This window comes from Melanerpes formicivorus, unplaced genomic scaffold (genome assembly GCF_026170545.1).
Source record: "Melanerpes formicivorus ecotype bairdi unplaced genomic scaffold, bMelFor1.0.p_v2 SCAF_160, whole genome shotgun sequence".
Taxonomy (NCBI): Eukaryota; Metazoa; Chordata; class Aves; order Piciformes; family Picidae; genus Melanerpes; species Melanerpes formicivorus.
Genome location: NW_027142512.1, coordinates 425104 through 451427, shown reverse-complemented (window position 1 = coordinate 451427; position 26324 = coordinate 425104). Strand labels below are relative to the sequence as shown.

Here is a 26324-nt window from a genome sequence, read left to right as displayed (position 1 = left end):
GAGTGTGTGTGTGGAGGGGAGAAGCAGCCTCCCCCTGGAACAGAATTTCTCTGAGAGCAGAGAGGCAGCTGCTCTCAGCTCAGGCTGCAGCAGCTTGTTGGGGCTCTGAGTGAGCAGCTTGTGGCTCATGGGCTCGCAGGGCAGCTTGCGGACAGGCAAGCGGTTGACAGTTCTCCAGTGCTCAGGGTGGGACAACCAGTTCTCATTCATCTCACTTCGTCTCCAGCAGCTTGCACCAGCACCTCAGGTGTCACAGGGGGAGCAAAGCAGCTTTCTGGCTGCAGACTCAGGCAGCCAGCATGCAGAGGCTGCTTTCCAGTCCAGCAGCATTCACCAGCTGCAGCTACAGAGCGTTTGGGTTTCATGTGGACAAAATAGGATTTGGCAAGGTCAGAGGTTCTTGGCAGAACAAGGGAGAGTTGTTTACCATCTAGGCTTGGATTAATAAGGTGCTGAAGACAATAATAGCCAATGGCAGAAGAGAAAGAAAGAGAGGAACAAGAGAGTTCAACCTAGAGAATAAAGTTTGCCCAACCCATGGGAAGCTGCACAGGGAGTCCATAAGCATGGCAGATGGCCAGGCACAGCTGCAAACTGTGCACTTTCTTTCTCTCAACCACAGGACCTGCCTAGACAAGCCTGGGCCTGGCCAGCTTTGCAGACTTACCAGCACCATGCCCTTTGTCTAGTTTTGTGCTGAACACCCCAGATCCACAGGGAGGGGGTGCAAGGGGGTTTGTGTTTGGGCATGTTCAGACTTGTCCCTCCAGGACAATCATGTGTAAGCTTTGGAGTGATCCATTCTGTGTCCATGCAGGTTATTAAAGGATCCTATTGAATGGCTACATGAGTTATGTTGATTTCCTCACTTGACCTTCAAGACTCTCCCAAGACCCCTCAAGGACACCTCCCTGAAGTGGGCACATGGCTCCAGCCCTGGTCCTGGGAAGAAATGCCCCCAAAAGTGGCCTTTTGGGAAAGAAAGGTCAACGAAAAAGCAGCAAGAGACAATACTTTATTAGGGTTGGGGTTTCCATTCTAATTAGGCATTATCCGTGGGATGAGGTTTTTCTTTTACCTCTAGCAAGCCCAAAGTGTTGGGGGGAAAGCAGACAAATCCCAGCCCAGCTGTAGTAATGGCAGTGGCTGTGCTGACTCAGCACTGTCATCACTCTCCTCAGCACTGGCTGGTGCTGAGAAGGGCAGGGGCACATTTGCTTCTGAGGAAAGAAGGTGTAAAAGAGGAGATTGCAGTTCAAGCTGCTGGAAAAGGCCCCCCGGGGGGTTCACTTTTGGACTGGCAGTGCCGGGGTCAGTGTATTGCTGTGTCCCCTGGGGCACGCTGGTCACTGGCATGGGGGTGAATATGTAGGTGAGGGAGGACCTGCGGCTGAAGCCCTTGCTGCAGCCTGTGCAGGGGAAGGGCTAGCACAGCTGTGAGTGCAGTGGTACTGGCTGAGAGAGGCTATCTGAGTGAAGCTCTTGCCTCAGGCAGCTCAGAGGTGCAGCTGCTTCTGGCTGTGGATGCAGCAGTGCCGGATGAGGTTAGAGCTGAGAGTGAAGCTCATGGCACAGTCACTACAAACAGAAGTACTGGGCTGGGCACTGGGCTGGGGGCAGTGGGGCTTCAGCTGCTCCAAGCTGGGTGGGAAGCTTTGCCCACCCTGAGGGCATTGATGTGGCTGCTTGGGTGTCACAGAGGGGCTGATATGGGTTTCCCATCTTCTTCCTCTTCATATTCCTCCTCCTTCTGTTCTTTGTCCTATTCCATATCATCCTCCTCTTCTTCTACATCATTCCCTTTGTCCACCTCATAATTATTGTCATCCTCCTCCTAATCCTCATATATTTCATCCTTGCTGTCCTCAGCCATGTCTTCATCAACCACTTCTCCTCTTCCTCAAGGCCGAGACTTGGCTCCTTCAAATTATTCTCCAGGAAATTCTTCTTCTCCAAGATCTTGTCCAGATCCTTCTTTGAGGCCATGCTCAGCTCAGTGCATCTGTGCTTGGATCACAGCCAACAATCAGGTGATAGAAAACTCTGAAAGTCAAAAGCTTCAGGGTCTGTGCAAGTGGCAAAAGATCCCAGGATGATTCAGCATCCAAGGTTCTCCAGCTCAGAGAAACACCTGATGAGAGTCAAGGGTCTCCCCCTCTAAAAACAGTGACCCTAAAGCCAGAGCCTTGGAGCTCTCCTGGATCACAGCAGCTGTGTCCAGCATCTCTCCCACTCAGACATCTCTCAGGCACAACCCGCATCAAGGGCCAGCACCAAGTCAGACTTCTCCAGGCTCAGTTCTTGTGCCCTAAGAATTTTGAAGCTTTGTGAGTGTTTGCCCTGAGCTCCAGGAGAAGGAAACTGAACTCCAGGGCAGCCTCTCTGCCAGCTGCCTCTCCACCTCTCTGTGTCTTTGGACAGACACCTTTGCTGTCACCATGTTTGGGGGCTCTGTGTTCCACTGGACCCAGCCAGCTCTGTCCCTGTGTCTGTGTGCTTGGTGCTTCTCTCCAGGCACAGCCATAGAAAGAGATTTGAATTCAGGATCCCTTGCAGTCAGTCAGGGTCAGCCTTGTCCTTATCCACTCTGTGCTTCAGAGGCTCATTGATTAGAACACATTCTGCTGAATCACCTTGGGGATTGCACATTGCTTCATGAGGAAGGGCTGCTAGGATTCAACCTTTTCATCTGCTTATCACTCTCAAGCACTCTTGACTGGCTGAGAAATCACAGCCATGGCAGAACTTGTTGGCTTTGCCTCAGCCTTGTGGACAGGCAAGCTGCTGAGCAGATGGGTCCAGAGGGCTTGGATTGCTGAGAGAACTTTCTCAGCCTTGGCTTTGCTTAGCTTCCAAAGAGCAACAACTCTTCTGTGGCTGTGTGCAGGCAGCTCTCTAAGGAGAGCAGGGGGCAGCTGGTGCCATGGAGCTGTGAGCTCCAGCTGCAGAGAGCAGTGGAGAAGTCTGATGCAAGGAGCAGGGATGTAAGGCCCAGGTGGGCAGCGACAGCAATGGGGAGGTTGGGGAGGGTGAGGAGCAAAGTTGTCCACTCAATGTCAGCCCTCAAAGGACAGCTTCTCCTCCCAGTCCAGACCTCCTGAGCAGACACCTTGCATCATTCTGGCTTGGTGGATGCTGCTGTCACCTCTGCCCTCATCTGAGAAAGAATCAAATAGTTTACCATCAGAATCTGAGCTTTGTGAGGTGCACTTTGAAATCTGGAAGTCAACAACAAAGACACAAAGAGCTCCTTAGGGCACTTGGGGATCATTCCATGAACCTCAGGTACTGAGAGAAGAGCGAAGAAACTGTGCAAGAAGCAAGAAGCAAAACACAAAGTACCTGGAAGCATTGATTGGCCCCACTGAGGCTTGTTACTGCCAAAGCCTCCCCAGGGACTCATTAGAGCAGCTCAGGAGAGGCTGTGATTGCAGCAGACAAAGGCAAAGTGCAGGAGAGCAAACTCTGACTCTGCTTTCTGCAGCACAAAGGCCAAGGCCTGAGCACAGCCCCTGGGCAGGCAGAGCCTGTCCCTCATGTGTGGGTCAAGGCTCTTCAGGTGCAGTGGGGGTGGGGTGTGGGTTTCATAGCAGCATTGCATGGCCTAGGTTGGAAGGGACCTCAGAGCTCCTCTGCTCCAACCTCCCTGCCATAGGCAGGGATGCCTCTCCAATAGACTCAGCTGCTCAAGGCCTCATCCAGCCTGGCCTTCAACACCCTTAGGAGAGGGCATCCTCCCTGGACAGCCTATTCCAGAGTCCCACAACCCTCATACTGAAGAACTTCTTCCTAAGACCCAGTCTAAACCTCCTTTTCCTCACCTTCAAACCTTTCCCTCCTGTCCTGTCACCAGACACCCTCATGAAAAGTTCCTCTCCAGCTTTCCTTTAGGATCCCTGTAGGGTTTGTGATGCTCTGTAGAGGACAAGAGCCTGACAGTCCCCAGCCTTCCTGGGGCTGTGGACAGAGGCAGTGAGGCCCTCCCAGTGCCTTAGGACAACATCTCCTCACAGGCCTCGGGGGCAGAGAATTGCCAGAGTCAAGAGGGCACAGCCTTGGCTTCTCTTCATCACTCCCACCACTGCCATTGCCCTTTGCCAGCTCTACCACAGCTTTGTCCTGCACTGTCTCACAGCTGCTTCTCCTGCCCTGCAGGCTGCAGACACTCATCTCACTTCCCCACCTTGACCTTTCCATGCCTTCACTGACACCTGCTCACATTCACACTCTGCTCCTTGGGACACAAAGAGAAGGGCTGATCCCAGACTCCTTCTGGAGATCTTCTCAGGCCACAGCACTACCCTTTGAGAGAGGTTTCTTGCTCCTCATGGCCAGTCTCCACCTGTCAGGCTGCACCATCTGGCAGTGTTCCTCTCTCCTGCTCTTTCCTACTTCACCAGGAGCTCCCAAGGCTGCTGGCCTTGCAGTTTCTTGCATAGACAGCACCAAGCCCTGTGCCTGCTGCTGTCCCATCAGGTCCTCAGGCAGCAGAGACACAGCAACCAACCCATCAGCCCCTTCCTGCAGTCAGCCCAGGCCCTTTGGCAGAGGGCATCTCCCAGATCACTGTGCCCATCTGCCAGCCATGAGCCCAGGGCTGCTCTATCAGCTCCTGCAGACACAACTGACTTCACAGTCCCTTTCCCAGCTGTGTTTCTGCTCTTGGCCAATCCTCTCAGGAGGCAGAAGTGGCCTCACCTCCCCCTTCCCAGTCCTTGGCTTCCTACTGAATGGTGAGTTCCTGAGACACAACTGAGCACAGGATTGCACTCAGCCCTCAGCCTCCTTGTGGCCAGAGCCTGAGCAGATCAAAGTTTCACCAGATCCATCTGGGAGATTTCCTACCAAGGGTTTGAGTGGAGAAGCTGCTGGCTCTGTCCTGCTGCATTTGTGGAGGAGCCTCCTGCACATCCTCTTGTCCAATGATCCTGCTCAGGGCAGGGTTAAGCAGATGAGGTCCCTCCAGCGCCTCTGCCCAGTTTGGCTTCATCTCCAGAGGAGCTGCAGAGGCCCTGGGTCAGATGGTGCAGGGAGTTCATGAAGACATTCCACAGTGCTGGCCTAAGGGCTTGCCCTGAGGGATGCCACTGGGAAGTGTCTGCCAGGAGGACTCTCCACTGGTGACATTTGGGCTTCCTCCACCCCCCAGCCACCACCTCATCCATGTCTGCACTCCAGCTCTCAGCACTCTGGCTCTAAGGAGGCTATGGGAGACCATGGCAAAGCCCTGGCTAAGCTCCAGGCACAAAACATCCCCTTCTTGCCCCTACCCATATGGGTTCAGCAATACCTCTCTTGTCCTGCAAGGGCCTGCAAATGGCTGCAGAGGTGTTTGAGCCTTCACCTTCCCAGGCACTGTGCTGAGGGTGACCAGCCTGCAATGTTCCCCACCTTCCTTTTTGGTGTTCTTGAAGAGGCCTTTTCCAAGGAGCCCAGAACCTCTGGGATGGCTCTGTGCACATCTCAGGGCACAGTGCAGAAAGGGTGATGTGAGCAGACAGGAGCCTGCCCAAGCCATCTGAGATGAATCTCCCTGGGCCAGTAGGGTTTGTTCTGGAGTGACACACAGTAATGTCCCAGCTCTGTCAGGTGTCCACACCTGAGCTGGCCTCAGAGACCCCTAATGGAGTGTGGGAGTTTCAAAGACAGAGTCTTTCCCAATCATTCACATAGGCCCTGCCTGGCAGCAGTCAGAGAGTCTCCCTGGCCTCCTGCTGCCCCTGCCATAGGCTGGGAGGCTCCTCAAAGCTTCAGTGCCCTGGTACCTCCAGCAATAACTGATGGTGTTTGCTCACTCAGATTCACCTCAGCTCATCTGCTGACATCTCATCTGCACAATGCAAACAGGCACTGCTGACCTCCTGAGGCCATGTCCTCCTGTGGAGTGACAAAGAGTCTATCCAAGCTGAGGTGTGAGGCTGCTGCTGGAAATGGTGGTTATGAAGTCTAGTGTAGGATGACTGCCCTGGTACAGCTTCCCCAGGGTGTCCAGTGAACACAGACACAGTCCAGACCCTTCACTGCTGATCCTTCAGGTCACTTGCAGGAGACCTGGCTGTGTGAGGACACTGCTGTGTGCCCCAGCCCTGCATACTCACACACTTTAGCTGTTCCCTGCTGTTTGCATCTGTTGGACAATTTCTTGGGCATGTTCTTGAAGGAAACTTTGGAAGAAGACCTAAGCCTTCAGACACTGCCCTAAGCACATCACCTGTCTGTGTGGAACTGATCCTGTGGAGACCAGGTGCATGGGCACATGGCCTGTTCCTGCCTGTGATCACAGACTGCCACACTGCAAAGCCCTGACCAAGCTTCCAGGCCTTAGATCAACACAAGGGATCAGAAGCGGAGTGTGGGAGTGGAAAGAGAGCAGTCTATGAAGACCAAGCATTGCTGCTCCCTGACAGCACCGGTGCTGTGTCTCAGTATGAAGGGCGAAAGAGACTCAGCTCCCTTGGAGCATTCCTGAGTTATAAAATTAGAAGCACAAAGGAGGCCAAACTATCAACAGCCAGGCTGTTTATTAACAGAATAAAGTGGATGAAACAGAAGAAGGGAGAGAGAGAAGGAAGAAATGGAGAGAGAAGGGGAAAGGAATTGTATTAGCACACCCCCCACCCCCCAAGATGGTTTTGGTGGGAGGAAGGGTGCTGCTGCTTTGGCTTGGAGGAGATGTCACCCTTGTTGGCTTGTACTGTCCTCCCTGAAGGAGGAGGGGAGAGAGGGCAGCCTCCAGCATGTGGTGTCTTCAGCTCCATGAGCTGTATCAGGGAGAACTTAGGACAAGGAGAGAGGGTTGCTCCTGGTCTGCTGCCTCCTGTGTATTCTTTGTGTGCTTGCAGGGGTTCCCTCCTTCCCCTTTTACCTGTCCATACACACAATATCCATTAGGGGCTGAACCATTCTCCTTTTCACCATCCTTTGTTTCTGGGGGAGCTGATGGGTAGGGATGATCTTCTCTGTGCACACTGCAGAGAGTCCTTACCCAGAGGGTCTGTCCATTGCACATGTCTGTTGTCTGGGAGCAAAGGTGATGTTTCCATTCTTGATTCACATCAAGAGACACAAGATTTGGTCTCTTTCATGCTGCTGTGCTGGGACTATTTACTGCTGTACTTCTTGACAGCAAAGTGCCTCTGAAACTTCAGAAAAGGCTTGGAGGAAATGGCTCAGGAAAAAAAAAGTTACTGACACAGCTCTTTATTATTAAAAAAAAAAAAAAACAAGAGGAGCTCAGAAAACAAAAGAACAAATTAGAACTGGGCTGACAACATTGTAAAATAAAAATCCACCACCACCAGAAAAATATTGAAGCCAGGCTGCACTGAGTGGCATCAGAACTGCTCTGCAGGAGAAGACAAAGAGTTTATTGCTTCTGAAACCAGCCACGGATCAGTTGGCTCAGGGCAGCCCTGAGCTCCTGGTTCCTGAGGCTGTAGATGAGAGGGTTCACTGCTGGAGGCACCACTGAGTACAGAACTGACACCACCAGGTCCAGGGATGGGGAGGAGATGGAGGAGGGCTTCAGGTATGCAAAGAAGCCAGTGGTGATAAACAGGGAGACCACAGCCAGGTGAGGGAGGCAGGTGGCAAAGGCTTTGTGGCGTCCCTGCTGAGAGGGGATCCTCAGCACTGCCCTGAAGATCTGCACATAAGACACCACAATGAACACAAAACAGCCAAATGCTAAACAGACACTGGCCACAAGGAGCCAAAGTTCCCTGAGGTAGGATGTGGAGCAGGAGAGCTTGAGGATCTGGGGGACTTCACAGAAGAACTGCTCCACAGCATTGCCCTGGCAGAGGGGCAGTAAGAATGTATTGGCTGTGTGCAGCAGAGCATTGAGAGCCCCACAAGCCCAGGCAGCTGCTGCCAGGTGGAGACAAACTCTGCTGCCCAGGAGGGTCTCATAGTGCAGGGGTCTGCAGATGGCAACGTAGCGATCGTAGGACATGGTGGTGAGGAGAAAATACTCTGCACCAAGGAAAAAGAAAAGCAGAAACACTTGTGCAGCACATCCTGCATAGGAGATGTCCCTGGTACCCCTCAGGGTATTGGACATGGATTTGGGCACAGTGGTGGAGATGGCACCCAGGTCAAGGAGGGCAAGGTTGAGGAGGAAGAAGTACATGGGGGTGTGGAGGTGGTGGTCGCAGGCTATGGTGGTGATGATGAGGCCATTGCCCAGCAGGGCAGCCAGGTAGATGGCCAGGAAGAGGCAGAAGTGCAGGAGCTGCAGCTGCCTTGTGCCTGGGAATGGCAGGAGGAGGAAGTGGGTGATGGAGCTGCTGTTGGCCATTTGTCCCCTTTGTGCACAGTGCAGTAGCCAAAAGGCAAAGGCAGTCACAAGTCAATGGAGCACAACCAAAGCCATTTCTCAGCCTCTGATACAGAGACACAAGTTTTCTTTTGAAGGAGACCTCCCTCCAGCTCTGTTGCTGGACTCTTTTGTGCTGGCTGAGCATGCAGGGAAGAGCAGAGACTCTTCCTGCTTCCTGCTGCTGAGTCAGTCCTGCTCTGCAGCAGGGGAGTGCTGGAGGCAGCAGCAAGCTCTGGTGTCCACTTTCAGATGAGAGTCCCAAAGCAGAAAGGCTTCTCAGCATCTCCCAGTGCTAAGGAGAGAGGGTAGAAAAAGGCAGTTCCTGAATGTTTTAGGCTTTTTTACTCCAGCTGCCCACATCTCACCCCCAGAGTGTTCATGGCTGTCACAAGTTCTCACACACAGCATTTCTGCTGCCCTCAGGGGGAACAGAGAGAGCAGAACCCTGCAAGGCAAGAGGCTGCCTGTGGCTCAGAGCAGAGTGAGGGGAGCTGCTCTGGCCCTGCTGCCACTTCCCCACTTCTCTGGGCTTGTGCCCTGCTGAGCTGGAGGTGATCACACTCCCATGACTCCCTGAAAAGCCACCAGACCCTGCTGAGAGCAGAGGGATCCCCCACAGACCACTCAGTGTCTCAGCCTCTCTCAAAGTCTCAGCACCACACTCAGGGCTCATTGTAACACCCAATGGCATTTCCTCTCCTGTGGCAGCTCTGCCTCTGCTGGAGCTCTGGCTGCAGAGGAGGTGCTTCACACCTTGGAGCCCACAACCCTGAGGCTTTTCTGGGGGGAAGAGGAGGACAAGGGCCTTGCTCAGAGGCAGGTTCTGGCCTGGAGCAGATCAGATGGAGATGTCTGAATGCTCCCTCCCACAACATTGTTGGGTTCAGTTTCCTTCCCTGATCAGATCCCTGCTGCCTGGAGGTTCTCACCCTGGCAGGAGTGTGCTGGGTGATGGATTTGCCCTGCTCACACAGCCCAGCCCAGCCCCTGTGCACTCACCTACAGAAACCTGCCTATTTGCAGGGCACTGGCTGGAGGCATCCTGATGAGTGCAGCCAGGGTGCTGCTGGTGCTGTCCACAGGCAGAGGCTGAAGGCTCTTTAGGAAGCTCCCTGCAGGCCTCCTGACCACTCCAAGATAAACCTCCCCAGTTTCAAGGACTTGAATGGTCCTTTTCTACCTCTCTTTCACTCCTCACTTTCTCTTGTCCTCAGAATAGGAAAATGCAAACACAGACTCAGGAACTCTTCTCTCTTTAGAGCAGGCCCTGCTTGGACCTTGTCCTTGAAACATCCCTTTGGAAGTTCCCTGGTGCTGAGTGGCAGCTGTGAGCAGCCCTGACCCACACAGCAGCCTCTCCATAGAAGAAGGACCCTGCCCCACCCTGCCCTGCTCTGCACTGCCAGGAGTGGCTCCTGCCACCTACAGCTTCTCCCCACAGTCAGCATCAGCTGTGGCTGTGCCAGCTGTAGGAGATGCCTCCCAGAACTGCACCTGAACCACCCTGCACCCACAGCCTCACTGTGTCAGAGCGCAATGACTTCTCCAATGAGCTCTCAGTCACCCTCTCAGTCCTGGCCACCTCGAAGCTCTCTCTGCCTTCTTCATCTCCCTGAGATCCTCTGGCAGTGTCCTCAGCCCTGCTGTGCTGTGCAGAGGAGCTGCTCCTGGCCAGAGCTGTCTCCTGCAGCGCTGCCTGCTTGCCAGCAGCTCCCTCCAGCCAAGGAGCCTGGTCTGGCTCAGCAGCAGAGGACCAGCCCAAGTCATTTAAAGGAGCCCTCTGCTGGCTTTGGTGATGAGTCTATGAATGTCATAGACTAAGAAGCTGATGAAACCTCTCCAGAAGTCAAAGTCAGATTCAAACTCTGAAGTTTCTTCTACTCTTAATAGGTCCCAGTGAAGCATACTGGGAAAGTGTCCCCAGGGTCTGGTTAGAGCAGAAGGACACAGTGTATGCAAGGGAAGCATCAGTGGAAGCACTGAAGCATCCCCAGGCTATGGTGAGAGCAGAGAACTGAGGCAGTGCTGACAGGTCAGGACAAGCAGCTCAAGGTGGTTCTGCTGCTGAGGAAACCTGGAGGGGTTTCACTGATCCAAAGGGCCAAGCCCTGACCCCCAGCCCCTGGCAAGGCAGATCCTGTCCCTCACCTGTGGCTCTAGGCTCTGCTGGGGGCAGTGGGAAGTGAGGATGAGCAGTGACCAGGGTAGAAACTTGTCAGGTTTTGCTGTGGTTTGTTTGCAAAGAGACAACTCCTGCTGAAAAGAATGAAATGTACCTTTAAAAATACTTTTTATCAGGTGCTTTGTGCAATAAAAACCTCTCCAATTAGCTGCAGAAACCTTGGCAATAATTAGAGGTTCAGCAGTATTTAATGAGCCCCATGGAGTGTTTGGGGCTGATTACATCATCCTGAGGTACTTCCAGAAGACTCTGCCAAGGTACTGCCAAGAAGACTCTCAAGAAGTCCAAGTCAGAAGCAAACTCCAAAGTACCTTGAAGCACTGATTGGCCTCACTGAGGCTTGTTACTGCCAAAGGCTCCCCAGGGACTCGTTACAGCAGCTTGTTAGAGGCCAGGATTGCAGGGAGACAAAGGCAAAGTACAGGGCAGAAAAACTTGCCTTTGGTCTAGGAAGCAGAAAGACCAAGCCCTGAGCACTGCCCTTGCAATAGAAGAACCTCAAAGCCTCCAAGAAAAGTTTCTCCTCACAATCCTTGGTGGCAGAGGCAAGTGCCAGAGCCAAAGGCACCAAGACCTTGGTCCTGTTGGGCCTCTGAGCCTTTCCAGAGCCCTTGGCCATCCCTACTGCAGCCTCTCTTACACTGTCCCATGCCTGCAGCTCTTCCCCTTCAGGCTGCTGACACCAATCTTGCTTCCCCACCCAGCTCTCCCCCTGCCATTTCCATCCCTTCCCACAGCTGTCACAACTCTCCCTGGCCTTGCCTGACACCTCTGGATGGCCTCATGCATAGCAGCTCTGCCCTTGGAGGGACATTTCTTTGGCATCATCTCCACTCTGAACCTTCCAAGCTGCACTTTGTGAAGGCTTTGGTCTGTTGCCTCTACCATGGTGATGATCTGGCACTTGCCCTGGCATGTTCATGGCACTGGTGCAATAAAGTCAATCTGCCAGACCTCACCATAGTCATGTGTGACCTGTGATGCCTTCCATGGTCAGCTCCACCCCTTGCTCATGAGCCCACCTATGCACAGCATCTCTGCCTAGGTGTCCTGATGTTTCATGTGCCCATTGAGCTACAAACAGTTCACCTTTACAACTCCTAGTCCAGGTCCACTTGGACTACATGAATTCTGGCAGCCTTCTCTACCTGCTCATTGCTTTGGTGTTCTTCAAGAGCACAGCTCCCAGGCATGAGGGCCTCCCCATGGCTTACCTTCAGAGCTATGTTTCCTACCCGAGCAGCAAGGTCCTACCACAATGAAGCAGCCCAGATGGACTTCCCCCTGCCTTGCCAATTGATCTTCTCCCACTGCCACCATCCAAGGATCTGTGTAAAGATGAAGTCCCAGACAGTTTTCTCTCTCTCACTAATCTCTAGAGCCAGTTGGATGCTTTCACTGCTGCATATTGACTCAATTCACCTTCTCCTTCAGTGGCCTCAACAACTTCTTGTGTAGGACTCCATTCAGCAGCTCCCACTCCCAATGGTTCCCTACCACCCAACAGGATCCAGCAGTAACCAGAGCATGAGGCCTTTCATCCTCAGATAACTCCTTGTATGGTGCTGCCTCTTAGGCACCAACCACTTCCTCAGGCCACACTCTGAAACCTGCCCTCTGGCCAGTCCAGAATCTCTCCCAGAATCCCTGGGTGCTTTGGTTTACCCAGTCCAGCTCACTGCATAATCAGTGCTGCTCACTCACTGCCTGTAGTGCTGGGCTCATGATGTGGAGAGGGAAAGTTCCCTCTGAGCATCCAGTGCAGCACAGGCAAGCTGGGTGCTGAGAGGAGAGCTGCTTCTGTCCCCATTACTTCTGAAGCAGCTCCAGCTCCTTCCTAGGCTGCTGTCTTGGGTTTAAGGAATGAGGCAGCTGCTCTGTGACCCTTCCCTGAAGTAGTTCAAGAAAGCCTTCCACACAGGATTGGAGAGAATGGAAAGTACTCTTCATAACTCCATCCTACAGTACAGAGCATAGAAAAGCCACAAAATCCATAGTCTACCTCAGCAGAAGTTCTCCAAAGGCTTCCTCAGGCCAAAGCTTCCCACAGCCTTCCTCCAAACAGAGCCAAACACCCAGGCTGCAAATGCCCGCTCCTGCACCATGCCTCTTTGGCCCTGCCCCATACCTGAGTGATGCAGCTGCAAATTCTGCTTGCCAGCTCCAGGCTGAGCCAGACCAGGCCACTCCAGGCTCCAACTGGCAGCATTGCCATGGCCAAACCTGGTCTCACTCCCCTGCACCAAACCCCATTAAAGCTCTGTTACCATTCCAGGGCATCCCAGGAGCAGAGAGGGAGGAAAAGAGAAGAGCAAAGAGAAATGTCCATTTGTATAGAGATGCAGGGCTTATGGGAATGAAACAACAAAAGATTGCACTTTCCTGTCCACCTCCTGGACCTATCTAGCCTCTGGAGGCCGCTACTCTATGGTTTAAGATATCCCAGTGCCTTAAACACACAACAGATGCTAAGATCTCCTTCTCAGTTGGTGTGTAGTAGGCTTCTGATCCTCCATATCCTCTACTCTAAAATCCCAATGGCTGACCTCAAGTTTCACCTGATGTCTTCTTCCAGAGACTCCAAGTGAGACCACACTCCCTCTCTGCACTGCAGAGGACATTATGCACCAATGGTCCTGTTTGGATAGGCCCAAGTGCTCCTGCACAGCTCTCTCTTGTTTGATCTGTTCAAAGCCTTGTTGTTGCTCACTGCCCCACTCAGAATGATTCTTCTTTCAGGTCACTCAATAGGGAGGGCTCTCCTGAGTGAAGCAAGCAGAGAGATTAGAAAAGAGAAAGAATTGTTTAGGTACAGCCTGGTTCATGGCAGATATTTCTCCAATGAATTTGTTTAGAATCATCTTTAGTTTTTCTTTTAGACACCCAAGAGGGATTTATTTATAGTTTTCTACTTTTCTGCTCAAAATCTGTAACTGGATTTTAAAGGCATAGCCTAAAACCACCACAGCAGGTCCAGCTCAGTCTGATTTGTTACCAGTAGCACAGGGAGATAGAGTTCCTGTTGTGTGTGAAAAGAACCTATTGGGGACAACTCTCCATGTTCCCTGGCTGCAGTGTAGAGGATATTTTGCACCACTGGTGCCATTCAGATAGGCCCAAGTGCCACTGCACAGCTCCCTCCTCTTTGATCTGCTCAAAGCCTTGTTGCTCACTGCCCCACTCACAATGATTCTGCTTTCAGGTCACTCGATAGAGAGGGCTCACAAGCTGACTGCAGCCTGGGACATGCACTCTGCAGAGCCCCACAAGGCCTAGGACAGACTGTGTCTCCTCATTGTTGGATTGTGGAGACTTGGTTGCTATCCAGTTGGCCATGTCTATAGGTACATGACAGCATCCAGCCTGCCATTTTCTTGCCAAGAACTGAATTTCCTGAGCAGGTCCTTTGACCTTGCTTTTCTTTATGGCACATTCAGCCTTCAGAAGCATCTGAAGAATTTTTTTTCTCCCTTCTCCAACACTACTTCTGCCCTGTGGCCCCACACAACGATGTCATAGATGCACTGTAGATGTTCAGGGGCATCAGCCTTCCCAGTGCAGTCTGGATTAGTTCATGACAAATGACGGAGCTCTGCTTCTACCCCTGGGGAAGTCGATTCCAGGTGTATTGCACACCCCTCCAGGTGACAGCAAACTGTGGCCTGCACTCTGCTGCCAACAGAATTGAGAAGGCAGCATTGGCAATGTCGATCCCCTTCCCAGTTCCAGCTGCACCCAGCACAGCACAAAGTGGGTATCCTGATCCCAGGGCAGCTGTGGCCTGATCCTGGTACAAATGGGATCCCATTGCCATCTCCCAGCACAAGTCTGAGTCGCATCCCAGTACAAAGTGCATCTCCTGAAACCCTGATTCCATCCCAGCACAGACCAGGAGCCATCCCTGCAAACTGATCCCCTGATGCCATCCCAGTTCAGACTGGACCCCCCTCCAGCTACAATCTGAATCTCTCTGAGCTCTCCCAGTACAGACTGGGTCTGCTGTGGTGAAGGCACATTATGCCCAGATACTGAAACTTGTCCCAGCACATGGACAAGTTCCCCCTCCTTTCACGAGGGGTCCAAAAAGGCCCAGGTGGCACAGACCCCTGCACACACCCATGGCATGGGATGCTGGTGCCGACACTAAGCATAGCATAATTCCAGCTTCATGCCTCCCATAGGCTGCAGCTGGTTGTTTACCAGAGTGCCCATTGGCCACATCCAGCCTTCAGAAACCTATCAGTATTACCCCAGCTTGTCAATACGTTGCCCTCTTTCACTTGGTTCTCTCTCCTTGCTCAAGACTGAGCTTGTGCCATAGCCTTTGCTATTAAGCCTGCAGCCAGGCAGGTCCATTGAGCCTCAGCCCTGAGAGGATCTCCAGAGGAGAGACCAACAGTGAGAGCCTGAGAAGCTACAGTGTTGCATTGTCAGCCTCACCAGTTGGAAGAGCCTGATGTGCCTTCAAGAGGACTGGACGCCCGAGGGTAAGATCTGTCCAGTTGCTGGGGAAGAGACTTAGCTGAGTCTGGCAGTGCAAACGTCTGCCTCAGGCTTAAGGAGCAGACATGAACAACCAAGAGTCTGTGCCTACTCACACAGAGCAGGAGCAGTGCTTAACTATATGCCTGCATGACCCTGCCACTGTGGGAGAGAAGAGAAGTTGCCACTTCCACTGCACTGTGTCCTGTGAACCCCAGGGGAATCCAGAGCACCGTTCATGCCCTGTGCTCCAAAGCCAGGACCGCTCTGATAGGGTCCTGCCTGCTCCTTCAAGCCAAGCAAAGGGGAAGTTGCCACTTCACGCAGCTATGCCTCTTCCCTGGGGCTGCCCTCACCGGCCCCAAAGGTCATTGCCACGAGGGCCAACCCTGTCCCAGGACCAGCCCTACCGGTCCTGCCAGGCCAACCCCACAGGACCATTCCCTGCTGTCCAGAGGGAGCTGCCTAAGTCACAGAATCATAGAATCACATAGAATGTTGTGGTGCTGCCCTGCAGCTCTGTGCTGAGGGCTGTGCTCTGGGCAAGGAGCTGAGTCTGCACTTCACAGTATCACAGTATCACCAAGGTTGGAAGAGACCTCAAAGATCATCAAGTCCCACCTATCACCACAGACCTCATGACTACTAGACTATGGCACCAAGTGCCACATCCAATCCCCTCTTGAACACCTCCAGGAATGGTGACTCCACCACCTCCCTTGGTAGCACATTCCAATGGCTAACAACTCTCTCTGTGAAGAACTTTCTCCTTACCTCAAGCCTAAACTTCCCCTGGTGCAGCCTAAGACTGTGTCCTCTTGTTCTGCTGCTGGTTGAGACCAACCCCTTCCTGGCTTCAATCACCTTTCAGGTAGTTGTAGAGAGCAATGAGGTCTTACCTGAGCCTCCTCTTTTCCAGGCTAAACAATCCTAGCTTCCTCAGTCTCTCCTTGTAGGACTTGTGCTCGAGGCCTCTCCCCAGCCTTGTTGCCCTTCTCTGGACACATTCAAGTGTCTCAATGTCCTTCTTAAACTGAGGGGCCCAGAACTGGACACAGTACTCAAGGTGTGGCCTAACCAGTGCTGAGTACAGGGGCAGAATGACTTCCCTGCTACTGCTGGCCACACTATTCTTGATGTAGGCCAGGATGCCATTGGCTTTCTTGGCCTCAGTTCAAAGCACTTGTGTCTAGCAGCACATTTCTAGTTTGAGACTCTAATGCATTGTAATACCTCTGTCTATAGTTAAGCAGGGCTAACCCTGTCCCAGGACCAGCCCTACCAGCCCTGCCAGGCCGACCCCACAGGACCACTCTCTGCCATCCAGAGGGAGTCGCCTGAGTCCTGTGAAGGGAGCCTGCTAACCAGCTAGCCAACGTTCCATCCTCTCTCCGCTGCCCCAGGAGGGAGAAGGTTGCCTCCACTGTCACCGTCCAGACCAGCCCAGGAGCCAGCCCCAGTGACAGCAGCCTGCCAGAACCTAACCTTGCTACAAACAAAGGGCATAGTGTATCTTCCACCTGATTCCCACTCACTGACCTTCAGTTCAAAGCACCTGTGCCTAGCAGCACATATCTAGTTTCAGCCTCTGACACATTGTAATACCTCTGTATAGAGTTAAGCAGCTGCCAGTGTCTCGTCGCCTGAGTTATATTAATAGAAATTAATTCTGTAAATATTCTAATTGAGTCCAAATGATCAATACTGAACCACTTCTGGGATGTATTTCATAATCCTGCACTAGGACATGGATATAAAACAGTGATTCATTGGTTAGTGATAATTTTAATAATTAATACAAAATATTATTTCTATAATTCATATTGCATATTCCTACATTAATAACCTCTTCATCACACCAAGACATTTAATCTCTTGTCCTGAACCTTGGCATTTGGAAGGTGGAATGCCTAACCCCCTCTTGGTGGGCTCATAGAATGGGAAGTGTCTCCCTCTCTTCCCACCCAGTTTCCAGCAGTGGGGGAGTCTTTCTGGGGTGTGCATTGAAAATACCACACCTCACAATACAGACTGGGCCCCTCCCATCCTCTCTACTCAGTCCCCTGCTCTAACACAGTGGAGCTCAACCCCTCCTGCACCTCACGTCTTAGAGTTCATCTCCTTCCCAAACCCACTCCTGACCCTGACTCTGCCCCCATTACTCTTCTTGGCCCCAGCCTTTACCCTTGACATTTGTCCTTTGATCTTAACCCCAGGCCTCAACCTAGCCCCAACACAATCCCTGCCCCTCAGAGCTGGGCCTCACCTGAGCACTGCCCAGCACTCTCAGCAGGACATGAATGAAGGAGACTCATTCTAACTGTTAGAAATTTTCCCACTTGTGAGAGTAGCTTTCAGCCATAAATAAAGGAACCATTGAGCTTGGTGGAGCTGGAAAAGGCCACCCAAGGGGGTCACGTTTGGCCTGACAGTGCCAGGGTTGGTGTATTTCTGTATCCCCTGGTGCCCACTGGTTACTGGCATGGGGGTGAATATGCAAGTGAGGTAGAAGCTGCAGCTGAAGCCCTTGCTGAAGCCTGTGCAAGTGAAGGGCTGTCACTGGTGTGGGTGCAGCAGTGCTGGCTGAGGGTGACCATCTGGGTGATGCTCTTGCCTCAGGCAGCTCAGAGGTGCAGCTGCTTCTGAGTGACAGAGATGTAAGGAGACTCTGCGTGACTTCTTGCAATGGAGGCATCTGACCCCTAACTCCTGTGCTGAGTCCCCTGGCTGTAATGCTGATGGGGATGACACCCCCTGCTACCTAACCAGCCCCCTCTGGCCATGCAACTGACCCTTGACCACCTAGAGCTCAGGGGGTTGACCCCCTAAATTCCCAACACAGACAATGACCCTCAAAACCCCACAAGAGGTGACATGTGGTGGAGAGGAGGGTCTGGGGGGATTGAGAGGTGCTCAGGGGTCAGCCAGAGACTGGGGTCTTGCTGCTGTCCCAAAGTTGGGTTCCTTACTCTCTGGGCAGTTCCAGGGGGCAGATTTGCAAACTCTGCTCTTGCCTAGCCCAGAGATTCAGAGCTGATAAAGAGAAGGTATGGCCCCAGTCAGAGAGAAGCAAAGGGCTCAGAGAAGAGGACTGAACTGCAAGGAATAGCTCAGTGTTGACCAGGGTTCTACAGGAGATCAGGCAGGGCTCCTGAAGATAGGAGGTCTTCTGTGGAGACTCAGCTCCTTGCCCAGCAGACAACCAAGAGCACAAATCTGCACAAGTGAGAAGCCTGCAGGCAGCCTCTCCCAGGCCTTGGCTGCTGATTCCTCCTAGTGCCTGCAGGTTCCTCCCATTTGCTGCTCAGAGCTCTGCTGCCTGCAATTCTATTGGCAACTCTACTGCTCTGGTCCCTGGTATCCTCCCTCACCCTGCTCACAGTACCCACCCCACCCACTGAGTGCTCAGCTCTGCCCTGCAAGCATCTCCTGCCACAGGGCTCTGCCCAAGGGTGACTCTGTGCTGTCCACTCCTCAAGAGAAGATGAGAGAAGACCTAAGGAGACAAAGAAGGGGATGTGCACATCCCATTGATACACATGAAGGCTAAAGAGCCTCATTTCAAGGGGTGTTGTTTCCTTCTCTCCCTGATCAAGTCTCTGAGATTATATTTTGGAGGAATTCTGACCCAGCCCCAGAACCAGTGCCTGGGTGAACACTGACTCCAGCTGAAGATACAGATGAGGAGCATGCTGTTAAGGGTGCTGTGTTTTGGATTTGTTACCCAGGCAGTGCTGAGAGCAGACTCTGTCCTCACTGCATGGATCAGCTGGGCAGACACCAGTGGAAACTCTGTGTATGATGTACACCACTTGCCCACTCCTCTCTTCCTCCTCCTTGCAGTAAGGACACTCACCATGGCCCAAGCACAAGCTCCTGGGGACCAGGTGCTGCTGAGGTCCACTGGAAGTGCTGAAACACCACAGAACAAGGCAGGCTAAGCTCTCTCTTGTTTTCCATGGAAATGAAAGGACAGCAAACCTGCCTGGGGCTGGGACAGCTCTCCTCAGGTGGCTCAACTGCAATCCATGGCAGAGGAGAAAATGCAGACTGGATGCAGGTAGTCAATGGATCTACTCATCAGGAACCAAATGAAATGAGAATCTTCTACACCCATTTTACCAACCCAGAGCAAAAAGATTGTAACACAACAGCCCAACCAAATTCAGGTTGTTGGTGTAACTTCACCATGACCAAACCCATAATTGGGTTTTTTATTTGGGGTTCCATGGACCCCACAGGACACTGTGCACAGAGACTATGTACATGGATCCTGGTATAGGCTGGGCAGGGACTGGCTTGAGAGCAGCCATGAAGAAAAGGCCTTGTGGGTGCTGGTGGATGAGAAGCTCAACAGGAGCCAACAGTGAGCACTTGCAGCCCAGAGAGACAACCAGAGCCTGGGCTGCAGCCTGTAGATCCATGCTGATCAATGACTTAGTTTGCAATTGAATCAATCTATAAGAACCCAAAAAGGGAGTGGTAATGAAATGTTGAGATGGCCTTCATGTCTCTGTGAAGCCCTGGAGGTGATGAGATGTGCAAGCCAAGCATGTGAGAAAGGATGGGAGTGAAAAAGAACCAAGTGCTGCATCCCTGAAGCAGACGGGAAAGGCAAGTGGGGAGAAGAGCCCCTGTTCAAATCAAGATGCAACAGGGAGCTGAGTGGGGATAGGCTGTGGGAAAGGGGAATTGTAACATTCACCTCTGCCTGAAGAAGGAGCCACAGGCTCTGCAGGTCTGGGCCCCTTGGCTCTCCTTGCAGCCCTGGTCCTGCTCTCAACTGCTCTGTTAGTTTGTATCTCAGCTCATGGTGCTGCAACCAGCTGGGCCTGCACCACAATATTTGTCACAGTTCATGAGCACCACCACAGCAATCAGTTCAGTTTCTGTCTGTGTGATGTCTCTGTAATCATTGGCTGTGATCTGAAATTCTGTGGGCTGAGAACTCCTCACCAGGATGTGTCTTTGCTCACATGTTGTATGGTTAGCTACAACCTACACCCATTGGAAAGAATTTCACAGCAATCCAACAACTCCTCCAGCACCCTGATTCCATCAGCCTGCTACAACAATCAGGAGAAGCAGGACAAAAGACTGCCCAGAGTTCACCATGACACTGAACAAATCCATTGAGTGCTAAAAGTAATCAAGAGGAGTGGAGAGCACTGCTGGTGGGAAGTGCTGTGTGGATGGTGTCCAGCAGCAGCTGGGACACTGCCCCTGGTGTCACAGCCACTGTGATTTTCCTGCCTGCCCTGCTCTCTGCTTGCTGCTCCACACTGGTTTGTAGTTAGTTAGGAGGATGGCCAAGCAAGTCACACTGCTGCAGACATTTCCCATCATCAGTGTTTCCTGGGTGCTTTGTGTCACTGAATGGCATTGAAGAAGACTTTGGAGGCTAAGGAACCACCAAATTTCCTTCCCATTCTGATTGGATGATGACATTCTCTGTTGAGAGGCACAGAGACAAGAGGCAACCACACAGCCACTCTCTGGCTGAGAGAAATGCACTCGAGTCACAGAGCAGATTGTGCTGGCACAGTCCCCCTGTCACTGGGAACCTCCTCAAGACCTGATGTGATTCCCCCTCCCTCCTTGCCTAGGCCATGAACTAGCCCATGGTAAGCCAGGGATGGATCAGGACAGAGAGAAATAGAGCCCTGAGAGGTGTCCTTAGTGTGCTGCACCCTCGCTCTCCCAGCCTTGCACTGCTCTCCCTATGGCTTGGAGGTTTGTCACCTCCTGCCAGCTCAATGCGTCTGTGCTTGGATCACAGTGATAGAAAAATTTGGAGGTCAAAACCTTCAGGGTCTGTGCAAGTGGCAAAAGATCCCAGGAAGATTCAGAATCCAAGGTTATGCAGCTCAGAGAAACACCTGATGAAAGTCAATGATCTCCCCCTCTAAAAACAGTGACCCTAAAGCCAGAGCCTTGGAGCTCTCCTGGATCACAGCAGCTGTGTCCAGCATCTCCCCCACTCAGACATCTCTCAGGCACAACCTGCACCAAGGGCCAGCACCAAGTCAGACTTCTCCAGGCTCAGTTCTCATCCTCTGAGAATGTTGAAGCTTTGTGAGTGTTTGCCCTGAGCTCCAGCAAAAGGAAACTGAACTTCAGGGCAGTCTCTGCCAACCACCTCTCCACCTCTCTGTACCTTTGGACAGACACCTTTGCTGTCACCAGTGTCAAGGTTTCTATCTTGCACTGGACTCAGACAGCTCTGTCCCTGTGTTTGTGTGCTTTGTGGTTGCATCGAGGCACAGCCATAGAAAGAGATTTGAATTCAGGACCCCTTGCAGTCACTCAGGGTCAGCCTTGTCCTTATCCACTCTGTCATTTGGTGGCTGAAAAAAATAAATAATTAAGGAGCTTTGTGAGGAGCACTTTGAAATCCTGAAGAAAACTGCAAAGTCACAAATAGCTCTTAGGGCACTTGGGGATCATTGCCTGAGCCTCACACACTGAGAGGAGACTGAAGGAATCTGCTCAAGAAGTCAGAAGCATAACAAAAATTCCTTCAAGTATTAATTGGCCTCACTGAGGGCCATTAGCAACAAAGCCTCCAAGGGGTTGTCAGAGAAGCTCCATGGAGGCCATGATTGAAGGCAGACAAAGGCAAAGTGCAGCTGAACAAACCCTGGCCTTGGTTTATGAAAGGGAAAGGCCAAGCTCTGACCCTCAGGCCTTGGAAAGGCAGATCCTGAGAGCCTCCAACTAAAACTTCCTCTCAGCAGCCATGGTGGCAGAAGCTGCTGCCAGAAGGAACAGGATCAAGACCTTGTTCCTGTTGAGACTTTCAGCCCTGCCAGAGCCCTTGGCCATCCCTCCTGCAGGCTGTGCTACACTGTCCCATGTCTGCAGCTCTTTCCCTTCAGGCTGTTGACATCCATCTGGCTTCCTCAGCCAGCTCTCCCCCTGAAATTTCCACACCTTTACTCAGGGCTCTCCACTCTTTCTGCCTGTTCCTTGACACAGAACGGCAGACATGGGCTGTCCAGACTCCTTCTGGGTCACCTCTTGCACCACAGCTCTGCCCTCAGTGACATTTTTTGTCCTGGCCTCCAGTCTGAACCTTTAAGTTGCACTTTCTGAAGGCTTTCTTCTGTGTCCACAAGCCAGAAAAGCTCCATCATCTGACACCCCCCTTCAAGCAGGTGCACATCACCCCTGAGCCCTCACTTCACCAGGCTAAAGCAGCTCAGCAGCTTCAGGTTCTAGATAGAGACTCCAAACTCCATCCAGGCAGATCTCCTACAGAGCTTCTCCACTACCTCTCCATTCCTCCAGACCAAGGAACTCCATACCCAGACACCAATATTGCAGATGTGGTCACAGCAGTGCTGAGTGCGGGGGAGGACAACCTCTGTGTCTGGATGGCCACACTCCTCCTACCACAGCCCAGCTGCACTTGGCCCTCTTCACTCTGCTCAGGCTCTGCTCCATCCCAGGCCATTGGCAATGGTCCCTGCCAGAGACCTTTCTGCCTGGGCTCAGAGCAGAAACTCCAGCTGTAAAGCAACAGCCAAGGTACCTCCCTGCTGCTGCCTGGCACAGTCCCCAGCTCAGCCCTGGGCCTGCTGCAGGCCAGTGACACAAAGGGATTGGAGTTTGCAATGAGCTCATACTCACCTCATAGCTATGTGCTTCCTCTTGCCCTAGGAACTTCTCAGCCATCCCTGATGTCCCAGTGCTGGTCCAACGCCTCAGCCTGCTTGTGGCCTGGCAACTGAGCAAGCACAAGAAACCTCTGCAGGGCCTACCAAGGCAGGTCCCTGCTGCTGCCTCTCAGCTTCTCCAGCAGCCACAGCCAAGCCCTGTCCCTGTTGCTGTCCCCTCAGGCCCTCAGGTGGCAGGAAGGTGACTACCCAGCTCCAAGGCTCTTCCTGCAGGGGCCACCAGGTACTTATGGACAGGGAGTCACACAAGTCCCTTGCCCTCCACATGCCTTCAGCTGGGGACTCTGGCAGCTGGGAGGCCAGCCAGGAGTCAGGGGCTGCCCTCTCAGCCGTTGCTGCATCAAGAAGTGACCTCCCATTCCCTTTCCTGCCCTCTTCCTTCTGTTGCCCTATCAGCTGCTGAGCCAGCAGTGACCTCCTAGCCCCTGCCCAGCCTTGTGCCTGCTGCTGTGCAGGAGATCCTGAGGCACAGCTGAACTGCCCATGGCATTGTCACCCATCTGCTCCTGGTGTCCGTGGGCTTCCAAGCCACAGGCCACCTCCTACTCCTCTTCTTCTGGCAGCTCCCAGCCCCTACCCTGTGCCAGGTGCCAAGCAGGATCAGTCAGGGGTGGGAGGGGATGCAGGTGAGGGTCAGAGCACAGGAAGTCTGAACTGGGAGCCTCACCTTGAATATCTCCAGGAAGAGGCCTCAATCACCTCCCTGGGACACCTGTTCCAGTGTTCCATCACCCTCATAGTGAAGGAGTTCTTCCTCATATCCAATTTGAATCTACTTTTCTCCAGTTTGATTCCATTGCCTCTCATCCTGTCCCTGCAGGCCTCTGCAAACAGTCTCTCTCCATCCTTCTTGTGTCCCTATTCAGGTACCAGAAGGCTGCTATTAGGTCTCCCCAGAGCCTCCTCTCCTCCAGGCTGAACACCCCCAGTTCCCTCAGCCTGTCCTCATAGCAGAGCTGCTGCAAGCCCCTGATCATTTCTGTGGCACTCCTGTGGATGTGCTCCATCAGCTCCATGTCCTTCCTGTGTTGAGGGCTTCAGGGGAGGTCTTATCAGAGCAAAGTGGCAGGATCCTCTCTCTCCATTTCTGGCCATGCTGCTTAGCATACAGCCCAGGCTCCCATTGGCCTTCTGGGATGCAAGCTCACACTGCCTGCTCCTGGCCAGCTTCTCCCCCACCACCACCCCCAAGACCTTCTCCTCAGGGCTGCTTTCTATCACCTCCTCCCCAAGCCTGTATTGAAAGTGAGGATTGTTCCAACCCAGCTGCAGGACCCTGCTCTTGCTCTTGGTGAACCTCATGAGGGTCACCTGGGCACCACCTCTCCAGCTTGTCCAGGTCCCTCTGGATGCCATCCTGTCCCTCTGCCATCTCAACAGCACCACTCAGCTTGGTGCCATCTGCACCATTGCTGATGGTGTCTCCATCCCTCTGTCTATAGCACTGATAAAAATATCAAACAGCACAGCATGGGATGAGTGGAATCAGTTTTTCCTGGGACAAGGCCTGGGCTGTACTTGCAGATGTTAATGGGAGCCAGTTTGAAATGGGAATGGGAAATGGCCCAGATTGGACTCTGGTGTGATTAAGGTATGGAGTTGGGACTTTGACAGGGCCCAGCCTGTGGTGGGAGGGTTTAAAGGAACCCAGTATGTACTGGGATGAGTCCTAGAATGTATTGGGATGTGGCCAGGGGACTCAGGTTGTACTGGAATGGGGCCCAGTCTCATCCTGGGAGGGGGCAAAGAGATAAAGTTTGTACTGGGAGTGGTCCCAGTCCGGTCCTGGGAGGGCTTCAGGTGATGGAGTTGATGGGACACTGGGAAAAGACACAGGCTGCAGTGCTAGAGGACAGTATGATCCAGTTTGTACTGGGATGAGGCCACATCTGTACTGGGAGGGGTTAAAGGAACCATGTTTGGACTGAGTCTATACTGGAAGGGGGTCAGGGTATCTAGTATGGACTCTGAGTAGGTGCAGTCTGTAATGAGAGGGGGTTGGGGTATGAAGGCATGAGGAGACCTCCTGTTCTGATGGCAGTGCTGCTCTGGAGCACAGCTCTGTCCCACAAGCAGCCCTGGACTGCAGTCCCAGCACTGCCACACAGCAGCACAGTGCCCAAGTTGCCAGAGCACTCAGGCCTTGCCCCAGCACAGAGGCTCAGCAGGAGAGGGTGGAAGGGCAGAAAGAGCAGCTGAGGACAGCCCAAGCTCTGGGGCTCCCTGGCACTGCTGCTGTGCTGGGACTCTGCCCCTCCACCTCTGCACACAGGCACTGCCCTGCAGCTCCACAGAAGCCTTTTAGGAAAAAACTCAGAGAAACAACTCCCTGCAGGGTCCTTTATTGTGTTGACCACACAGGGAGCACAGCTCCTCATGTCTGCAGCCTCTGGGTCACACCAGACAGGACAACACTGAACCAGAAATGGTCTGAAGAAAGACATTTGTGTGGGAACAACATTCTCCCAAGGGGAACAGCACCAGCAGCAGCCAGAACTCAAGCAACCAGGCTGGGCCTGCACTGAGTGACTTCAGAACTGCTCTGCAGGAGAAGACAAAAAGTTTATTGATTCTGGAAGCATCCAGGGATCAGTCTGCTGAGGGCAGCTTTGAGCTCCTGGTTCCTCAGGCTGTAGATGAGAGGGTTCACTGCTGGAGGCACCACTGAGTACAGAACTGACACCACCAGGTCCAGGGATGGGGAAGAGATGGAGGGAGGCTTCAGGTAGGCAAAGAAGCCAGTGCTGAGAAACAGGGAGACCACAGCCAGGTGAGGGAGGCAGGTGGCAAAGGCTTTGTGGCGTCCCTGCTGAGAGGGGATCCTCAGCACTGCCCTGAAGATCTGCACATAGGACACCACAATGAACACAAAACAAACAAAGAAGAAACAGGCAGTGAGCACAAGAAGCCAAAGTTCCCTGAGGTAGGATGTGGAGCAGGAGAGCTTGAGGATCTGGGGGATTTCACAGAAGAACTGTTCCACAGCATTGCCCTGGCAGAAGGGCAGGGAAAATGTATTGGCTGTGTGCAGCAGAGCATTGAGAAAGCCACAGCCCCAGGCAGCTGCTGCCAGGTGGAGACAAACTCTGCTGCCCAGGAGGGTCTCATAGTGCAGGGGTCTGCAGATGGCAACGTAGCGATCGTAGGACATGGTGGTGAGGAGAAAATACTCTGATGAAATGCAAAACGCAAAGACAAAGACCTGGAGAACACATCCTGCATAGGAGATGTCCCTGGTGTCCCTCAGGGAATTGGCCATGGACTTGGGCACAGTGGTGGAGATGGCACCCAGGTCAAGGAGGGCGAGGTTGAGGAGGAAGAAGTACATGGGGGTGTGGAGGTGGTGGTCCCAGGCTATGGTGGTGATGATGAGGCCATTGCCCATCAGGGCAGCCAGGTAGATGGCCAGGAAGAGCCAGAAGTGCAGGAGCTGCAGCTGCCTTGTGCCTGGGAATGGCAGGAGGAGGAAGTGGGTGATGGAGCTGCTGTTGGCCATCTGCTGCCTCTGGCCATGAGGCACTGTCAGAAGAGAAGGAGACAGTGACAAGTCAGAAGAGAATTCTCTCAGCACAGCCAAAACCACTCCCCACAGACCCTCCCCTGTCACACAGACTCCTGCTGCTTCTTCTCAGGGACTGGAGGCTGGAGCACTGCTTGGTCC

At 52.9% G+C, this 26324-nt stretch overlaps 3 protein-coding genes across 3 annotated transcripts in view; 1 reads left to right on the top strand and 2 right to left on the bottom strand.

The window, feature by feature from the left end:
- Positions 1-26324, top strand: part of LOC137457128 (zinc finger protein 850-like) — a 386697-nt gene that overhangs the window by 52156 nt on the left and 308217 nt on the right.
- LOC137457122 (olfactory receptor 14A16-like) lies at positions 7367-7924 on the bottom strand (the record flags this gene model as incomplete). The annotated part of the gene is made up of 1 exon (XM_068168921.1): positions 7367-7924. A coding segment is annotated over one exon (558 nt), but the record flags the coding sequence as incomplete, so codon positions are not given.
- Positions 25227-26159, bottom strand: LOC137457121 (olfactory receptor 14A16-like). Its single transcript, XM_068168920.1, has one exon. The coding sequence runs from the start codon at positions 26157-26159 to the stop codon at positions 25227-25229; it is 933 nt and encodes a 310-aa protein (XP_068025021.1).

Bases quoted from the DNA above. Each gene is read 5' to 3' on its own strand.
- LOC137457121 (XM_068168920.1), bottom strand. From the start codon at position 26,159: ATGGCCAACAGCAGCTCCATCACCCACTTCCTCCTCCTGCCATTCCCA.